This window comes from Pseudophryne corroboree, chromosome 5 (genome assembly GCF_028390025.1).
Source record: "Pseudophryne corroboree isolate aPseCor3 chromosome 5, aPseCor3.hap2, whole genome shotgun sequence".
NCBI classification, from domain to species: domain Eukaryota; kingdom Metazoa; phylum Chordata; class Amphibia; order Anura; family Myobatrachidae; genus Pseudophryne; species Pseudophryne corroboree.
In genome coordinates, this window is record NC_086448.1 from 62,496,674 (window position 1) to 62,511,259 (window position 14,586).

Sequence of the window (14,586 nt, forward strand, 5' to 3'; positions counted from 1 at the left end):
ACACTGTGAACGCCAGTGCGTGTATTCCGCGGGGCATTGAGGGTGCTATATCTGTGGTGTATCACTCTATTCTAGCCCCTGAACATCCTCCCAAAGAGTGTTCTGGGGTGGCATGGGAACGGGACCTTGTACTTGTACTGGATGACGAGGGATGGACTCGAGTCAAAAGTAATATTGCCAAGGCTTCCGTTAATGTTAGTATCAGGGGAATCTCTTTTAAAGTATGAACTCATTGGGACATGACTCCCGACAGGATACATCACTTGTATCCACATTCTTCTGACCAATGTTGTCATGGTGGGCACATTCTTCCATATTTGGTGGAAATCTCCTGTGAGCAAGTAGTTTTGGTCCCTGGTTGTGAATCTTATGACATAGATTACCCCCTGCACAGTTTTTAGAAACCCACTAGCGCTTCTGCTGCATGGATACTTGCTTTGTTCTCCAAGCCTCCATGTCTTCTCTTTCCTCTCACCCTCTCCTCTTTCTCTCATGCACCTCTTTCTCTTCCCCCTTTCCTCTTTCACTCTCTACCCCCTCTATCCCCTCTCTCTCTCTCTCTCTCTCTCTCTATCTCTCTCTTTCTCTCTCTGTGATGTAATTAATATATACAAGGTCAATGCAAATCTTGCATCCAGTGAGACTAGAAGTAGTATGCAGTAAAGTTAACTGACCAATGCAATTTATCATATTGTTGTATATGCAATTAGGGTTGGTTTTCCTGCAGCAGATTCAGCAAAGCTAACAGGTTTCCCCCTTTTGAAATCACTCTAGAAACTAGAGAATGTCTCTTAGAAAAAGTATACCAAAATACTTGAGAAACGGTACGCCAAAATTGTGGATAATGCTGTTTTTTTTGGTCAGTGTTTGAAAGTAGAACCAAAAAATCCCAAAAGTACTTTTTGATGCAAAAATCCACAAATGGATCTCCTAAAACTCACATCTCTAAGTAAGCCAAGGGCCACAATTCATCTGGTCAGTAGCATCAACATGTCATGAAGGCAACGCTACACCCATGATCGGTAGTTCCAGTTTTTGCTTACCTGTCTTCTAGGTTTATATAGATATTGCTGCAGTGTACGGTGGCTTAACATATCTTCTACATCTTTCAAGCTTTTCCTCCGTTGCTCCAGAGCTTGCATGTCTAGGCAGACGGCACTGACATTTTCTCTTCTGCATTGGAAAGTCATATGTTTATAACAGTTCATGAAAAATCACTTGATTCATGCCAGACATTAATGATAGCGATAGTCTGTGGATAGTGGAAGTTGCAATACTGCCATCCACTTTGTAATACAGGAAGTGTTTGTTATACAGGAAGTGCCCCTGCAGCCATGGTTGTTCAGCATGATTGCATTTAGTAAAATCACACTTCTGCAGTTCTCCAGAGTTCTGTAGTAATTTGCACACAGACCACTTTACATGGTGTCAAAAGTCTGGCTGTGATGGCACAATGATGCATACATCCACTAGTTTTTGACAAAGCCATCTTTTGATGCATGGCTCAAGTTAGAAACATAGAAAGAAGGAATGGCGTGTATACTGGTGTGTCAGGCTCTCAGGCAAGTCAAAACTAAGAGGTAAAGGCATATACATTGCTCAATCTAACTGGTGCTGAAGCACATTTGCTATTTGTAAGGGGAGATAAAAGAGGATCCAGACACAGCCCTGAGCCCCCAGCAGCTGGGACAGGGTGGCCTACTTTAAATAGCTCCGCTCTGGGAGAAGCCCGGTGAGGAGACGCAGCAGGAGACTTCAGTGGGCGGGGCCAGGACTGTGACATCATTAATCCCCGCCCCCACACTGGGAAGCGCCATGATTCGCGGGTCCGTGGGGAAAGGGGCGGGGCTAAAATCACGCGATTCGCGACATTTTAACCCCTTCCCCACCCCACGGACTCGCGAATATGGCAGTGTATCTCTTCATCCTGCCTGCATCACTAGGGTGCGAGCAGGATGCGGGAGACTGCCTACTCTTCCGGGAGTGTGGGGGGCTACCCAAAAAAACGGGAGCCTCCCGCAGCTTCCAGGAGAGTAGGCAAGTATGAGCTTTGGGGCTCAGGGCTGCACACTTCAAGGCTATGACCTGTCATCCATTGTCTGTCCCTTATACCTGTGCTAACTCCAGGTGTCCCTACTACTGCCCCTACCCAGTCCCGGCTACCACCACCACCATAACACCCATTGTTGGACTTGGGGCATGAAGGGTCCACCGGGGAATTCAGCGGTAGGGGACCATGCTTAGAGGCTTGGCTAACCAGTAGTGCATGGCCTGGCCCCTTCATAAATATGTATAGTAAATACGGCTAGTGTATGCATGATATTGTACCAGATTAATAACACCAATGCATTGTACAAAATACACCATAGTCCTGTGCAGTATAATGTAACGTATGCATCTTTTATAATTCAATTGCACAATCTGGAACATGATCCCTAGAGGATGGAGTGGGACCCCAGTCAGTGGGGCCCACTGGGGGTTTCCCCTTTACCCCTTTGGGCCAGTTCGACTCTGACCACCCCCCCATCTCCCATGGCTGCCATGTTTATGAAGGTGTCTATGCAGAGCAGCCTGTCTTTGCTGCTGGGCATCTCTGCAGCTGTGTTTAACTAAAATAGTGTCTAGGGACGGCCTGACCCCTAAATCCACCTCTGACTATGTGGTACCCCTAAATTCAGTTCTGTTGGATTTCTCCAAGGCCGAATCGCTTATGACTAATGGGGGTCATTCCGAGTTGTTCGCTCGTTATTTTTTTCTCGCAACGGAGCGATTAGTCGCTAATGCGCATGCGCAATGTCCGCAGTGCGACTGCGCCAAGTAAATTTGCTATGCAGTTAGGAATTTTACTCACGGCATTACGAGGTTTTTTCTTCGTTCTGGTGATCGTAATGTGATTGACAGGAAGTGGATGTTTCTGGGCGGAAACTGGCCGTTTTATGGGTGTGTGTGAAAAAACGCTACCGTTTCTGGGAAAAACGCGGGAGTGTCTGAAGAAACGGAGGAGTGTCTGGGCGAACGCTGGGTGTGTTTGTGACGTCAAACCAGGAACGACAAGCACTGAACTGATCGCACTGGCAGAGTAAGTCTCGAGCTACTCAGAAACTGCACAGAGATGTCTTTTCGCAATATTGCGAATCTTTCGTTCGCAATTTTGATAAGCTAAGATTCACTCCCAGTAGGCGGCGGCTTAGCGTGTGCAAAGCTGCTAAAAGCAGCTTGCGAGCGAACAACTCGGAATGACCCCTTATACACTGAATATGGTGTGTGTGTGTGTGTGTAAACAAACAAATCCTTACATCTGATAGCTGGCTGAGGCACCTGCATTGCTTACTTTAGATTATAGCTGTACTGGAGCTGTCATTTGGAACAATGGGCGGCTAAACAGGAGAGCTGTAAAACATGTAGAGGCATATGTACTAAGCCTTGGCTAGAGATAAAGTGGAGAGAGATAAATTACAAATCAATGAGCCCCTAACTGTCATGTTACAAGATGTGGGCTAGATGCATCATCGCTCGGAGAGTGATTAAATGGAGAGAGATAAAACAGCCAGTCAGCTACTAACTGTCATTTTTCAAACACAGAAAAATGACAGTTAAGAGCTGATTAGCTGGTACTTTATCTCTCTCCATATTATCACTCTCCAAGCGATGACGCATCTAGCCCTGTGTTTGAAACACGACAGGAGCTGATTGGTTGGTACTTTATCTCTCTCCAGTTTGTCTCTATCCAAGCGTTGATACATCTCATTTGGAGCTAGTCATACCACTTAAATCTCAGAATATGGGGCAGATGTATTAAACCTGGAGAAGTGATAAATCAGTGGTAAGGGGAAGGTGATAACGCACCAGCCAATCAGCTCCTAACTGTTAATTTACATATTGGAGCTGATTGGCTGGTGCACTATCGGGTGTGGATCATAAAATCGACAGTGTCTAGGTCGACAATGTTTAGGTCGACCACTACAGGTCGACAGTCACTAGGTCGACAGGGTTGGAAGGTCGACAGGGTTTCTAGGTCGACATGTGCTAGGTTGACAGGTCAAAAGGTCGAGATAAGGTTTTTTGTTTGTTTGTGTCATTTTCTGCGTACAGTGACTGGGAAGACGAATTAGTGCACCGTGTCCCATCGCATGGCTCGCTTCGCTCGAAATGCTCCAATCATAGTCCACGTGGATCGTTAAGTATGAAAAAGTAAAAAAAAAGAAAAAAAATGTGAAAAACTCACGTCGACCTTTTGACCTGTCGACCTAGCACATGTCGATCTTCAGACCGGATCCCGCACTATCACCTTGCACTTATCACTGCTTGATCATTGTTTTATCACTTCTCCAGGCTTTGGGGCAAATTCAGTATGAATCGCAAGTAGCGATTTGTACGGAATTTTTGCTGAGGGGCCGCGGGCGCATGCGCAGCAGGCCCTACTGCGCATGCGCTCGCAATTTCTGTGGGGGGGCGCAGAAATTACGATCACCTCTGCCTGTCAGTCAGGGAGAGGCGGTCGTGGGGCGGGAGGGGGGTGGCAACGCTCCGTTTTCTGGGTGGAAACGGAGCGTTGCGGGGGCGTGCCAGCCCAAACGGTGGGCTGGTATGCGCGAACGGGGGCATGTCGGGGTGCAGCCGCAGCGGCTGCGTGACGTCACATGCAGCCGCTGCGACAACAAAAATGGCGCCGGGACTCCTGCGGCCGCAGCTAAGCTGCGCCAGCAGGAGTCATCCTTAATTTCTGGTAGCAAGCAGAAATTGCGTGCTGATCGCAATTTCTGCTTGAAGCAGGGGGGGAGGCGTCGGTCAGCATGCTGGGCAGCCCCCAGCATGCGTGCTAATGGTTAGCAAATTCTGCTGATTAGCAGAATTTGCTAACCTTACTGAATTGGCCCCTTAATACATATGTCTCTTTCCAAATGGGGAGAAATTCTATAAAGGAGCATGAAATACAACCAACTGCAATATATTACAGCCTGCATTATACCACATGGACAGAATGCAGATATATTGTTAGATTGTTGGACTTTTAAAATCAAATTATTGTTAAAAGATTCCAACTAACACTAAATTGTCCAAGTGGGGACACAGGGCCTAATTCAGTGACGTACGTAACCCCGGATGCGCACATCTCCATTGTCTTTGGATCTGCGCACGCATACAGTAGATGCAGCACTGATCTGGGACTGAGATGTTGCTAGCAGCAACCCAAACACTGCAGAATGATAAGACATGCTGCTGGCGTTTGGGGGCGGGGATGGGGCAGTAACAGGCAGCATTCCGGAATACATGGGCATGTCCATCCCCCATTTTCTGTGCGTGCCGAGGTCAGTGTCTGCACTCTTGGTCACAGCTTCACCGGCTTCTTCAGCGTGAATTTCCCAGCAATCCAGAGTAGGCTGCGGGTTACGCAGATGAGTATTGTATTTGCAGATGATACGCAGCAGCGGGTCAGAGAAGCCGGCAGGAGGTGTCTATATACAGAAGATGCCTCCTGCGGCATTAACATATTATCATTAGAGATGTGCGGTTCTGTTCTTCAGAAATCCGAAATCACACAATTTTGTGGGTCCAAACCGGAACCAAAACCCGGCCCGAATCTCCGGAGAAGATCCAAACCGGGTCCCGATTCGAATCTTCCTGCAATGGTCATTGGGCCTGCATAGCAGATTATCTCTGGTGCGATGATTGAGCACTCAGATCCACAGATACACACACACAGCTGACTTGGTATAAAAATTATACAGCATATAGTAGTGGCTGCTGGCCAGGCTATGGGAAAGGGGTTTCCAGGCAACTGGAAACCCCCCCATCTGCCTATGGCAGATATTATCCAGCCACCTGTAATATTACTATCTCATGCCATTAATAAAGGAGGGCTAATAATTAAGAGGGTAATTCAGACCTGATCGCTGCTGTGCGTTTTCGCACAGCATGCGATTAGATCTGAACTGCGCATGCATATGCATATGCATAGCCACGACGGACTGCAGCAACGGCGATCGCCGGTCAGTGACGGGATGGTGCGACAAATCCGAACGCACGGGCGTTTGCAAGGTGATTGACAGGAAGAGGCCGTTTGTGGGTGACAACTGACCGTTTCCAGGGAGTGTCCGGACAAACGCAGGCGTGTCAAAGCGTTTGAAGAGAGGGTGTCTAATCTCAGCTCCGGCCCCGATCAGCAAGAAGCAATCGCAGCGGCTGAGTAAGTCCTGGGCTGAGCAGAGACTTCACAAAATCAGTTTGTGCAGCTCTGCTACACATCGGAACGCACACTTGCACAGCGGATTCACCCTCCCCCTGTAAGCGGTGACAACCTGATCGTAGGTCAGCAAAAAACGCAGGTTATTATTGAATTAGTATGCACACTATGCGCCTAATTCAGACCTGATCGCTGCTGTGCGTTTTCGCACAGCGGCTGATCAGGTCTGAACTGGGCATGCGCCGGCACATATCAGAAAGCCGACGGCCATCTCAACCCTGCAATCGCCTCTGCCTGATTGACAGGCAGAGGCGGTTGCTGGGCGGGAGGGGGCGGGACGGCGGCCGTTGTAGGGGCACGGTCCGGGCAATGCATGCATGCCTGGACCTTACGGGGGGCGGGCCGCGGTGGCTGCGTGACGCTGTGACCCGGATAGCAACGAGTAGCTCCCTGCTAGCGCGCTTGAGCTGCGCTGGTAGGGAGCTACTCTTCAAGTGCAAAAGTACAAAAGCATTGTATTAGTGCGGGGTTGGGGGGGGTGGTCGGGCCTGACATGCGGGGCGGAGTAGCCCTCAGCTGGGCGTCCCCCCGCATGTCTGTGTGACTGATAGATGTACTAAATTTAGCACATCTACGATCAGGTCTGAATTAGGCCCTATATGTAAACAATACAGTCGCACAATTGCTTGTGATTTTTAGGATCTTTCATATTAATAAGGAAGACGTACTATGATGCGCTCTTTGAAATAATATTTCTCATTCAAAAGAACAAAACTCATAAAGCATACAACAATTTAGGATACATATAAATGAACAAAGTATAACAGTAAATGGAACCAAAATAAAATAATCCAACTTACAAGAAGAAGGAAACGGAGGGCTCACTGACAGATGGACGAGGACTGCTAAAATCCACATTGGCCATATTTTCCATGCTTGGTGAGCGGATAAAGGCTAATGAGCCCCTGCGTTCTCCCTAGTGAGAGAATACGGGAACACAGCGCTGTTAATAGCTTACTGTAAATGGAACTCAGGCAAATAGTCATCTAAAATAAACAATTTATGTAATTTCACTTTTATGATAGCCTGCAAACCACATATTTTCTTCCTTTTTCAAACAAAAAGCAAATAGCAGAGACTGTTCAGATCTTAATTAGCACACATTAGTACCCCTTTCACATCGCACAAATAACCCGGTATCGACACGGCATATTGCCGCGTTGAAACGGGGCAGTGTGCGATGTGAAAGCACCTTCGCCGAATTAGCGGGTCGCCTGACCCGGTAATTCAACCCGGTTAAAAAGAAGGGTTATTACCGGGTTGAATACCGGGTCAGGCGCAGTGTGAATGGAAGCCGTTTTGATGCGACACGTCTCTTATTCACAGCATAGGGAGAGGCGGCGCAGGAGATGAGCTTATCTCCCAGCGCCGCCTCCACCCCCGCCCCTGCTGCTGCTGCGCCTAGAGATGAGCGGGTTCGGTTTCTCTGAATCCGAACCCGCCAGAACTTCATGTTTTTTTTCACGGGTCCGAGCGACTCGGATCTTCCCGCCTTGCTCGGTTAACCCGAGCGCGCCCGAACGTCATCATGACGCTGTCGGATTCTCGCGAGGCTCGGATTCTATCGCGAGACTCGGATTCTATATAAGGAGCCGCGCGTCGCCGCCATTTTCACACGTGCATTGAGATTGATAGGGAGAGGACGTGGCTGGCGTCCTCTCCGTTTAGAATAGATTAGAGAGACACTTGATTTACTAATTTTGGGGAGCATTAGGAGTACTCAGTACAGTGCAGAGTTTTGCTGATAGTGACCACCAGTTTTATTTATAATCCGTTCTCTGCCTGAAAAAAGCGATACACAGCACACAGTGACTCAGTCACATACCATATCTGTGTGCACTGCTCAGGCTCAGGCCAGTGTGCTGCATCATCTATTATCATAATATCTATATATAATATTATATATATCTGTCTGACTGCTCAGCTCACACAGCTTATAATTGTGGGGGAGACTGGGGAGCACTACTGCAGTGCCAGTTATAGGTTATAGCAGGAGCCAGGAGTACATAATATATTATATAGTGAGTGACCACCAGACACACAGTGCAGTTTATTTAATATATCCGTTCTCTGCCTGAAAAAAGCGATACACACAGTGACTCAGTCAGTCACATACCATATCTGTGTGCACTGCTCAGGCTCAGGCCAGTGTGCTGCATCATCTATATAATATATATTATATATCTGTCTGACTGCTCAGCTCACACAGCTTATAATTGTGGGGGAGACTGGGGAGCACTACTGCAGTGCCAGTTATAGGTTATAGCAGGAGCCAGGAGTACATAATATTATATTAAAACAGTGCACACTTTTGCTGCAGGAGTGCCACTGCCAGTGTGACTAGTGACCAGTGACCTGACCACCAGTATATATAATATTAGTAGTATACTATCTCTTTATCAACCAGTCTATATTAGCAGCAGACACAGTACAGTGCGGTAGTTCACGGCTGTGGCTACCTCTGTGTCGGCACTCGGCAGCCCGTCCATAATTGTATATACCACCTAACCGTGGTTTTTTTATCTTTCTTTATACATACATACTAGTTACTAGAGATGAGCGCCGGAAATTTTTCGGGTTTTGTGTTTTGGTTTTGGGTTCGGTTCCGCGGCCGTGTTTTGGGTTCGACCGCGTTTTGGCAAAACCTCACCGAATTTTTTTTGTCGGATTCGGGTGTGTTTTGGATTCGGGTGTTTTTTTCAAAAAACCCTAAAAAACAGCTTAAATTATAGAATTTGGGGGTAATTTTGATCCCAAAGTATTATTAACCTCAAAAAACATAATTTACACTCATTTTCAGCCTATTCTGAACACATCACACCTCACAATATTATTTTTAGTCCTAAAATTTGCACCGAGGTCGCTGTGTGAGTAAGATAAGCGACCCTAGTGGCCGACACAAACACCGGGCCCATCTAGGAGTGGCACTGCAGTGTCACGCAGGATGTCCCTTCCAAAAAACCCTCCCCAAACAGCACATGACGCAAAGAAAAAAAGAGGCGCAATGAGGTAGCTGTGTGAGTAAGATTAGCGACCCTAGTGGCCGACACAAACACCGGGCCCATCTAGGAGTGGCACTGCAGTGTCACGCAGGATGTCCCTTCCAAAAAACCCTCCCCAAACAGCACATGACGCAAAGAAAAAAAGAGGCGCAATGAGGTAGCTGTGTGAGTAAGATTAGCGACCCTAGTGGCCGACACAAACACCGGGCCCATCTAGGAGTGGCACTGCAGTGTCACGCAGGATGTCCCTTCCAAAAAACCCTCCCCAAACAGCACATGACGCAAAGAAAAAAAGAGGCGCAATGAGGTAGCTGACTGTGTGAGAAAGATAAGCGACCCTAGTGGCCGACACAAACACCGGGCCCATCTAGGAGTGGCACTGCAGTGTCACGCAGGATGTCCCTTCCAAAAAACCCTCCCCAAACAGCACATGACGCAAAGAAAAAAAGAGGCGCAATGAGGTAGCTGACTGTGTGAGAAAGATAAGCGACCCTAGTGGCCGACACAAACACCGGGCCCATCTAGGAGTGGCACTGCAGTGTCACGCAGGATGTCCCTTCCAAAAAACCCTCCCCAAACAGCACATGACGCAAAGAAAAAAAGAGGCGCAATGAGGTAGCTGACTGTGTGAGAAAGATAAGCGACCCTAGTGGCCGACACAAACACCGGGCCCATCTAGGAGTGGCACTGCAGTGTCACGCAGGATGTCCCTTCCAAAAAACCCTCCCCAAACAGCACATGACGCAAAGAAAAAAAGAGGCGCAATGAGGTAGCTGTGTGAGAAAGATAAGCGACCCTAGTGGCCGACACAAACACCGGGCCCATCTAGGAGTGGCACTGCAGTGTCACGCAGGATGTCCCTTCCAAAAAACCCTCCCCAAACAGCACATGACGCAAAGAAAAAAAGAGGCGCAATGAGGTAGCTGTGTGAGTAAGATTAGCGACCCTAGTGGCCGACACAAACACCGGGCCCATCTAGGAGTGGCACTGCAGTGTCACGCAGGATGGCCCTTCCAAAAAACCCTCCCCAAACAGCACATGACGCAAAGAAAAAAAGAGGCGCAATGAGGTAGCTGACTGTGTGAGTAAGATTAGCGACCCTAGTGGCCGACACAAACACCGGGCACATCTAGGAGTGGCACTGCAGTGTCACGCAGGATGTCCCTTCCAAAAAACCCTCCCCAAACAGCACATGACGCAAAGAAAAAAAGAGGCGCAATGAGGTAGCTGTGTGAGTAAGATTAGCGACCCTAGTGGCCGACACAAACACCGGGCCCATCTAGGAGTGGCACTGCAGTGTCACGCAGGATGTCCCTTCCAAAAAACCCTCCCCAATCAGCACATGATGCAAAGAAAAAGAAAAGAAAAAAGAGGTGCAAGATGGAATTATCCTTGGGCCCTCCCACCCACCCTTATGTTGTATAAACAAAACAGGACATGCACACTTTAACCAACCCATCATTTCAGTGACAGGGTCTGCCACACGACTGTGACTGATATGACGGGTTGGTTTGGACCCCCCCCAAAAAAGAAGCAATTAATCTCTCCTTGCACAAACTGGCTCTACAGAGGCAAGATGTCCACCTCATCTTCACCCTCCGATATATCACCGTGTACATCCCCCTCCTCACAGATTATCAATTCGTCCCCACTGGAATCCACCATCTCAGCTCCCTGTGTACTTTGTGGAGGCAATTGCTGCTGGTCAATGTCTCCGCGGAGGAATTGATTATAATTCATTTTAATGAACATCATCTTCTCCACATTTTCTGGATGTAACCTCGTACGCCGATTGCTGACAAGGTGAGCGGCGGCACTAAACACTCTTTCGGAGTACACACTTGTGGGAGGGCAACTTAGGTAGAATAAAGCCAGTTTGTGCAAGGGCCTCCAAATTGCCTCTTTTTCCTGCCAGTATAAGTACGGACTGTGTGACGTGCCTACTTGGATGCGGTCACTCATATAATCCTCCACCATTCTATCAATGTTGAGAGAATCATATGCAGTGACAGTAGACGACATGTCCGTAATCGTTGTCAGGTCCTTCAGTCCGGACCAGATGTCAGCATCAGCAGTCGCTCCAGACTGCCCTGCATCACCGCCAGCGGGTGGGCTCGGAATTCTGAGCCTTTTCCTCGCACCCCCAGTTGCGGGAGAATGTGAAGGAGGAGATGTTGACAGGTCGCGTTCCGCTTGACTTGACAATTTTGTCACCAGCAGGTCTTTCAACCCCAGCAGACCTGTGTCTGCCGGAAAGAGAGATCCAAGGTAGGCTTTAAATCTAGGATCGAGCACGGTGGCCAAAATGTAGTGCTCTGATTTCAACAGATTGACCACCCGTGAATCCTTGTTAAGCGAATTAAGGGCTGCATCCACAAGTCCCACATGCCTAGCGGAATCGCTCCGTGTTAGCTCCTTCTTCAATGCCTCCAGCTTCTTCTGCAAAAGCCTGATGAGGGGAATGACCTGACTCAGGCTGGCAGTGTCTGAACTGACTTCACGTGTGGCAAGTTCAAAGGGCATCAGAACCTTGCACAACGTTGAAATCATTCTCCACTGCACTTGAGACAGGTGCATTCCATCTCCTATATCGTGCTCAATTGTATAGGCTTGAATGGCCTTTTGCTGCTCCTCCAACCTCTGAAGCATATAGAGGGTTGAATTCCACCTCGTTACCACTTCTTGCTTCAGATGATGGCAGGGCAGGTTCAGTAGTTTTTGGTGGTGCTCCAGTCTTCTGTACGTGGTGCCTGTACGCCGAAAGTGTCCCGCAATTTTTCTGGCCACCGACAGCATCTCTTGCACGCCCCTGTCGTTTTTTAAAAAATTCTGCACCACCAAATTCAAGGTATGTGCAAAACATGGGACGTGCTGGAATTTGCCCATATTTAATGCACACACAATATTGCTGGCGTTGTCCGATGCCACAAATCCACAGGAGAGTCCAATTGGGGTAAGCCATTCCGCGATGATCTTCCTCAGTTGCCGTAAGAGGTTTTCAGCTGTGTGCGTATTCTGGAAAGCGGTGATACAAAGCGTAGCCTGCCTAGGAAAGAGTTGGCGTTTGCGAGATGCTGCTACTGGTGCCGCCGCTGCTGTTCTTGCGGCGGGAGTCCATACATCTACCCAGTGGGCTGTCACAGTCATATAGTCCTGACCCTGCCCTGCTCCACTTGTCCACATGTCCGTGGTTAAGTGGACATTGGGTACAACTGCATTTTTTAGGAGACTGGTGAGTCTTTTTCTGACGTCCGTGTACATTCTCGGTATCGCCTGCCTAGAGAAGTGGAACCTAGATGGTATTTGGTAACGGGGGCACACTGCCTCAATAAATTGTCTAGTTCCCTGTGAACTAACGGCGGATACCGGACGCACGTCTAACACCAACATAGTTGTCAAGGACTCAGTTATCCGCTTTGCAGTAGGATGACTGCTGTGATATTTCATCTTCCTCGCAAAGGACTGTTGAACAGTCAATTGCTTACTGGAAGTAGTACAAGTGGGCTTACGACTTCCCCTCTGGGATGACCATCGACTCCCAGCGGCAACAACAGCAGCGCCAGCAGCAGTAGGCGTTACACGCAAGGATGCATCGGAGGAATCCCAGGCAGGAGAGGACTCGTCAGACTTGCCAGTGACATGGCCTGCAGGACTATTGGCATTCCTGGGGAAGGAGGAAATTGACACTGAGGGAGTTGGTGGGGTGGTTTGCGTGAGCTTGGTTACAAGAGGAAGGGATTTACTGGTCAGTGGACTGCTTCCGCTGTCACCCAAAGTTTTTGAACTTGTCACTGACTTATTATGAATGCGCTGCAGGTGACGTATAAGGGAGGATGTTCCGAGGTGGTTAACGTCCTTACCCCTACTTATTACAGCTTGACAAAGGGAACACACGGCTTGACACCTGTTGTCCGCATTTCTGGTGAAATACCTCCACACCGAAGAGCTGATTTTTTTGGTATTTTCACCTGGCATGTCAACGGCCATATTCCTCCCACGGACAACAGGTGTCTCCCCGGGTGCCTGACTTAAACAAACCACCTCACCATCAGAATCCTCCTGGTCAATTTCCTCCCCAGCGCCAGCAACACCCATATCCTCCTCATCCTGGTGTACTTCAACACTGACATCTTCAATCTGACTATCAGGAACTGGACTGCGGGTGCTCCTTCCAGCACTTGCAGGGGGCGTGCAAATGGTGGAAGGCGCATGCTCTTCACGTCCAGTGTTGGGAAGGTCAGGCATCGCAACCGACACAATTGGACTCTCCTTGTGGATTTGGGATTTCAAAGAACGCACAGTTCTTTGCGGTGCTTTTGCCAGCTTGAGTCTTTTCAGTTTTCTAGCGAGAGGCTGAGTGCTTCCATCCTCATGTGAAGCTGAACCACTAGCCATGAACATAGGCCAGGGCCTCAGCCGTTCCTTGCCACTCCGTGTGGTAAATGGCATATTGGCAAGTTTACGCTTCTCCTCCGACAATTTTATTTTAGGTTTTGGAGTCCTTTTTTTTCTGATATTTGGTGTTTTGGATTTGACATGCTCTGTACTATGACATTGGGCATCGGCCTTGGCAGACGACGTTGCTGGCATTTCATCGTCTCGGCCATGACTAGTGGCAGCAGCTTCAGCACGAGGTGGAAGTGGATCTTGATCTTTCCCTAATTTTGGAACCTCAACTTTTTTGTTCTCCATATTTTATAGGCAGAACTAAAAGGCACCTCAGGTAAACAATGGAGATGGATGGATTGGATACTAGTATACAATTATGGACGGACTGCCACGGTTAGGTGGTATAAAAAAACCACGGTTAGGTGGTATATATTATAATAATAATACAATTATGGATGGACGGACTGCCTGCCGACTGCCGACACAGAGGTAGCCACAGCCGTGAACTACCGCACTGTACACTGGTTGATAAAGAGATAGTAGTATACTCGTAACAACTAGTATGACACTATGACGACGGTATAAAGAATGAAAAAAAAACCACGGTTAGGTGGTATATATTATAATAATAATACAATTATGGATGGACGGACTGCCTGCCGACTGCCGACACAGAGGTAGCCACAGCCGTGAACTACCGCACTGTACACTGGTTGATAAAGAGATAGTAGTATACTCGTAACAACTAGTATGACACTATGACGACGGTATAAAGAAAGAAAAAAAAATACCACAGTTAGGTGGTATATATTATAATAATAATACAATTATGGATGGACGGACTGCCTGCCGACTGCCGACACAGAGGTAGCCACAGCCGTGAACTACCGCACTGTACACTGGTTGATAAAGAGATAGTAGTATACTCGTAACAACTAGTATGACACTATG

General features: G+C 48.1%; 1 protein-coding gene across 1 annotated transcript in view; it reads right to left on the bottom strand.

The window, feature by feature from the left end:
- SLC9A3 (solute carrier family 9 member A3) overlaps positions 1–14,586 on the bottom strand; it is a 156,302-nt gene that overhangs the window by 19,610 nt on the left and 122,106 nt on the right. The window contains exons 11-12 of the mRNA XM_063925146.1: positions 7,045–7,160; positions 1,044–1,173 (exon numbers count right to left, since the gene is read on the bottom strand). Of these exons, the coding sequence (XP_063781216.1) occupies positions 1,044–1,173; positions 7,045–7,160 (246 nt within the window). The remainder of the gene's footprint in view (positions 1–1,043; positions 1,174–7,044; positions 7,161–14,586) is intronic.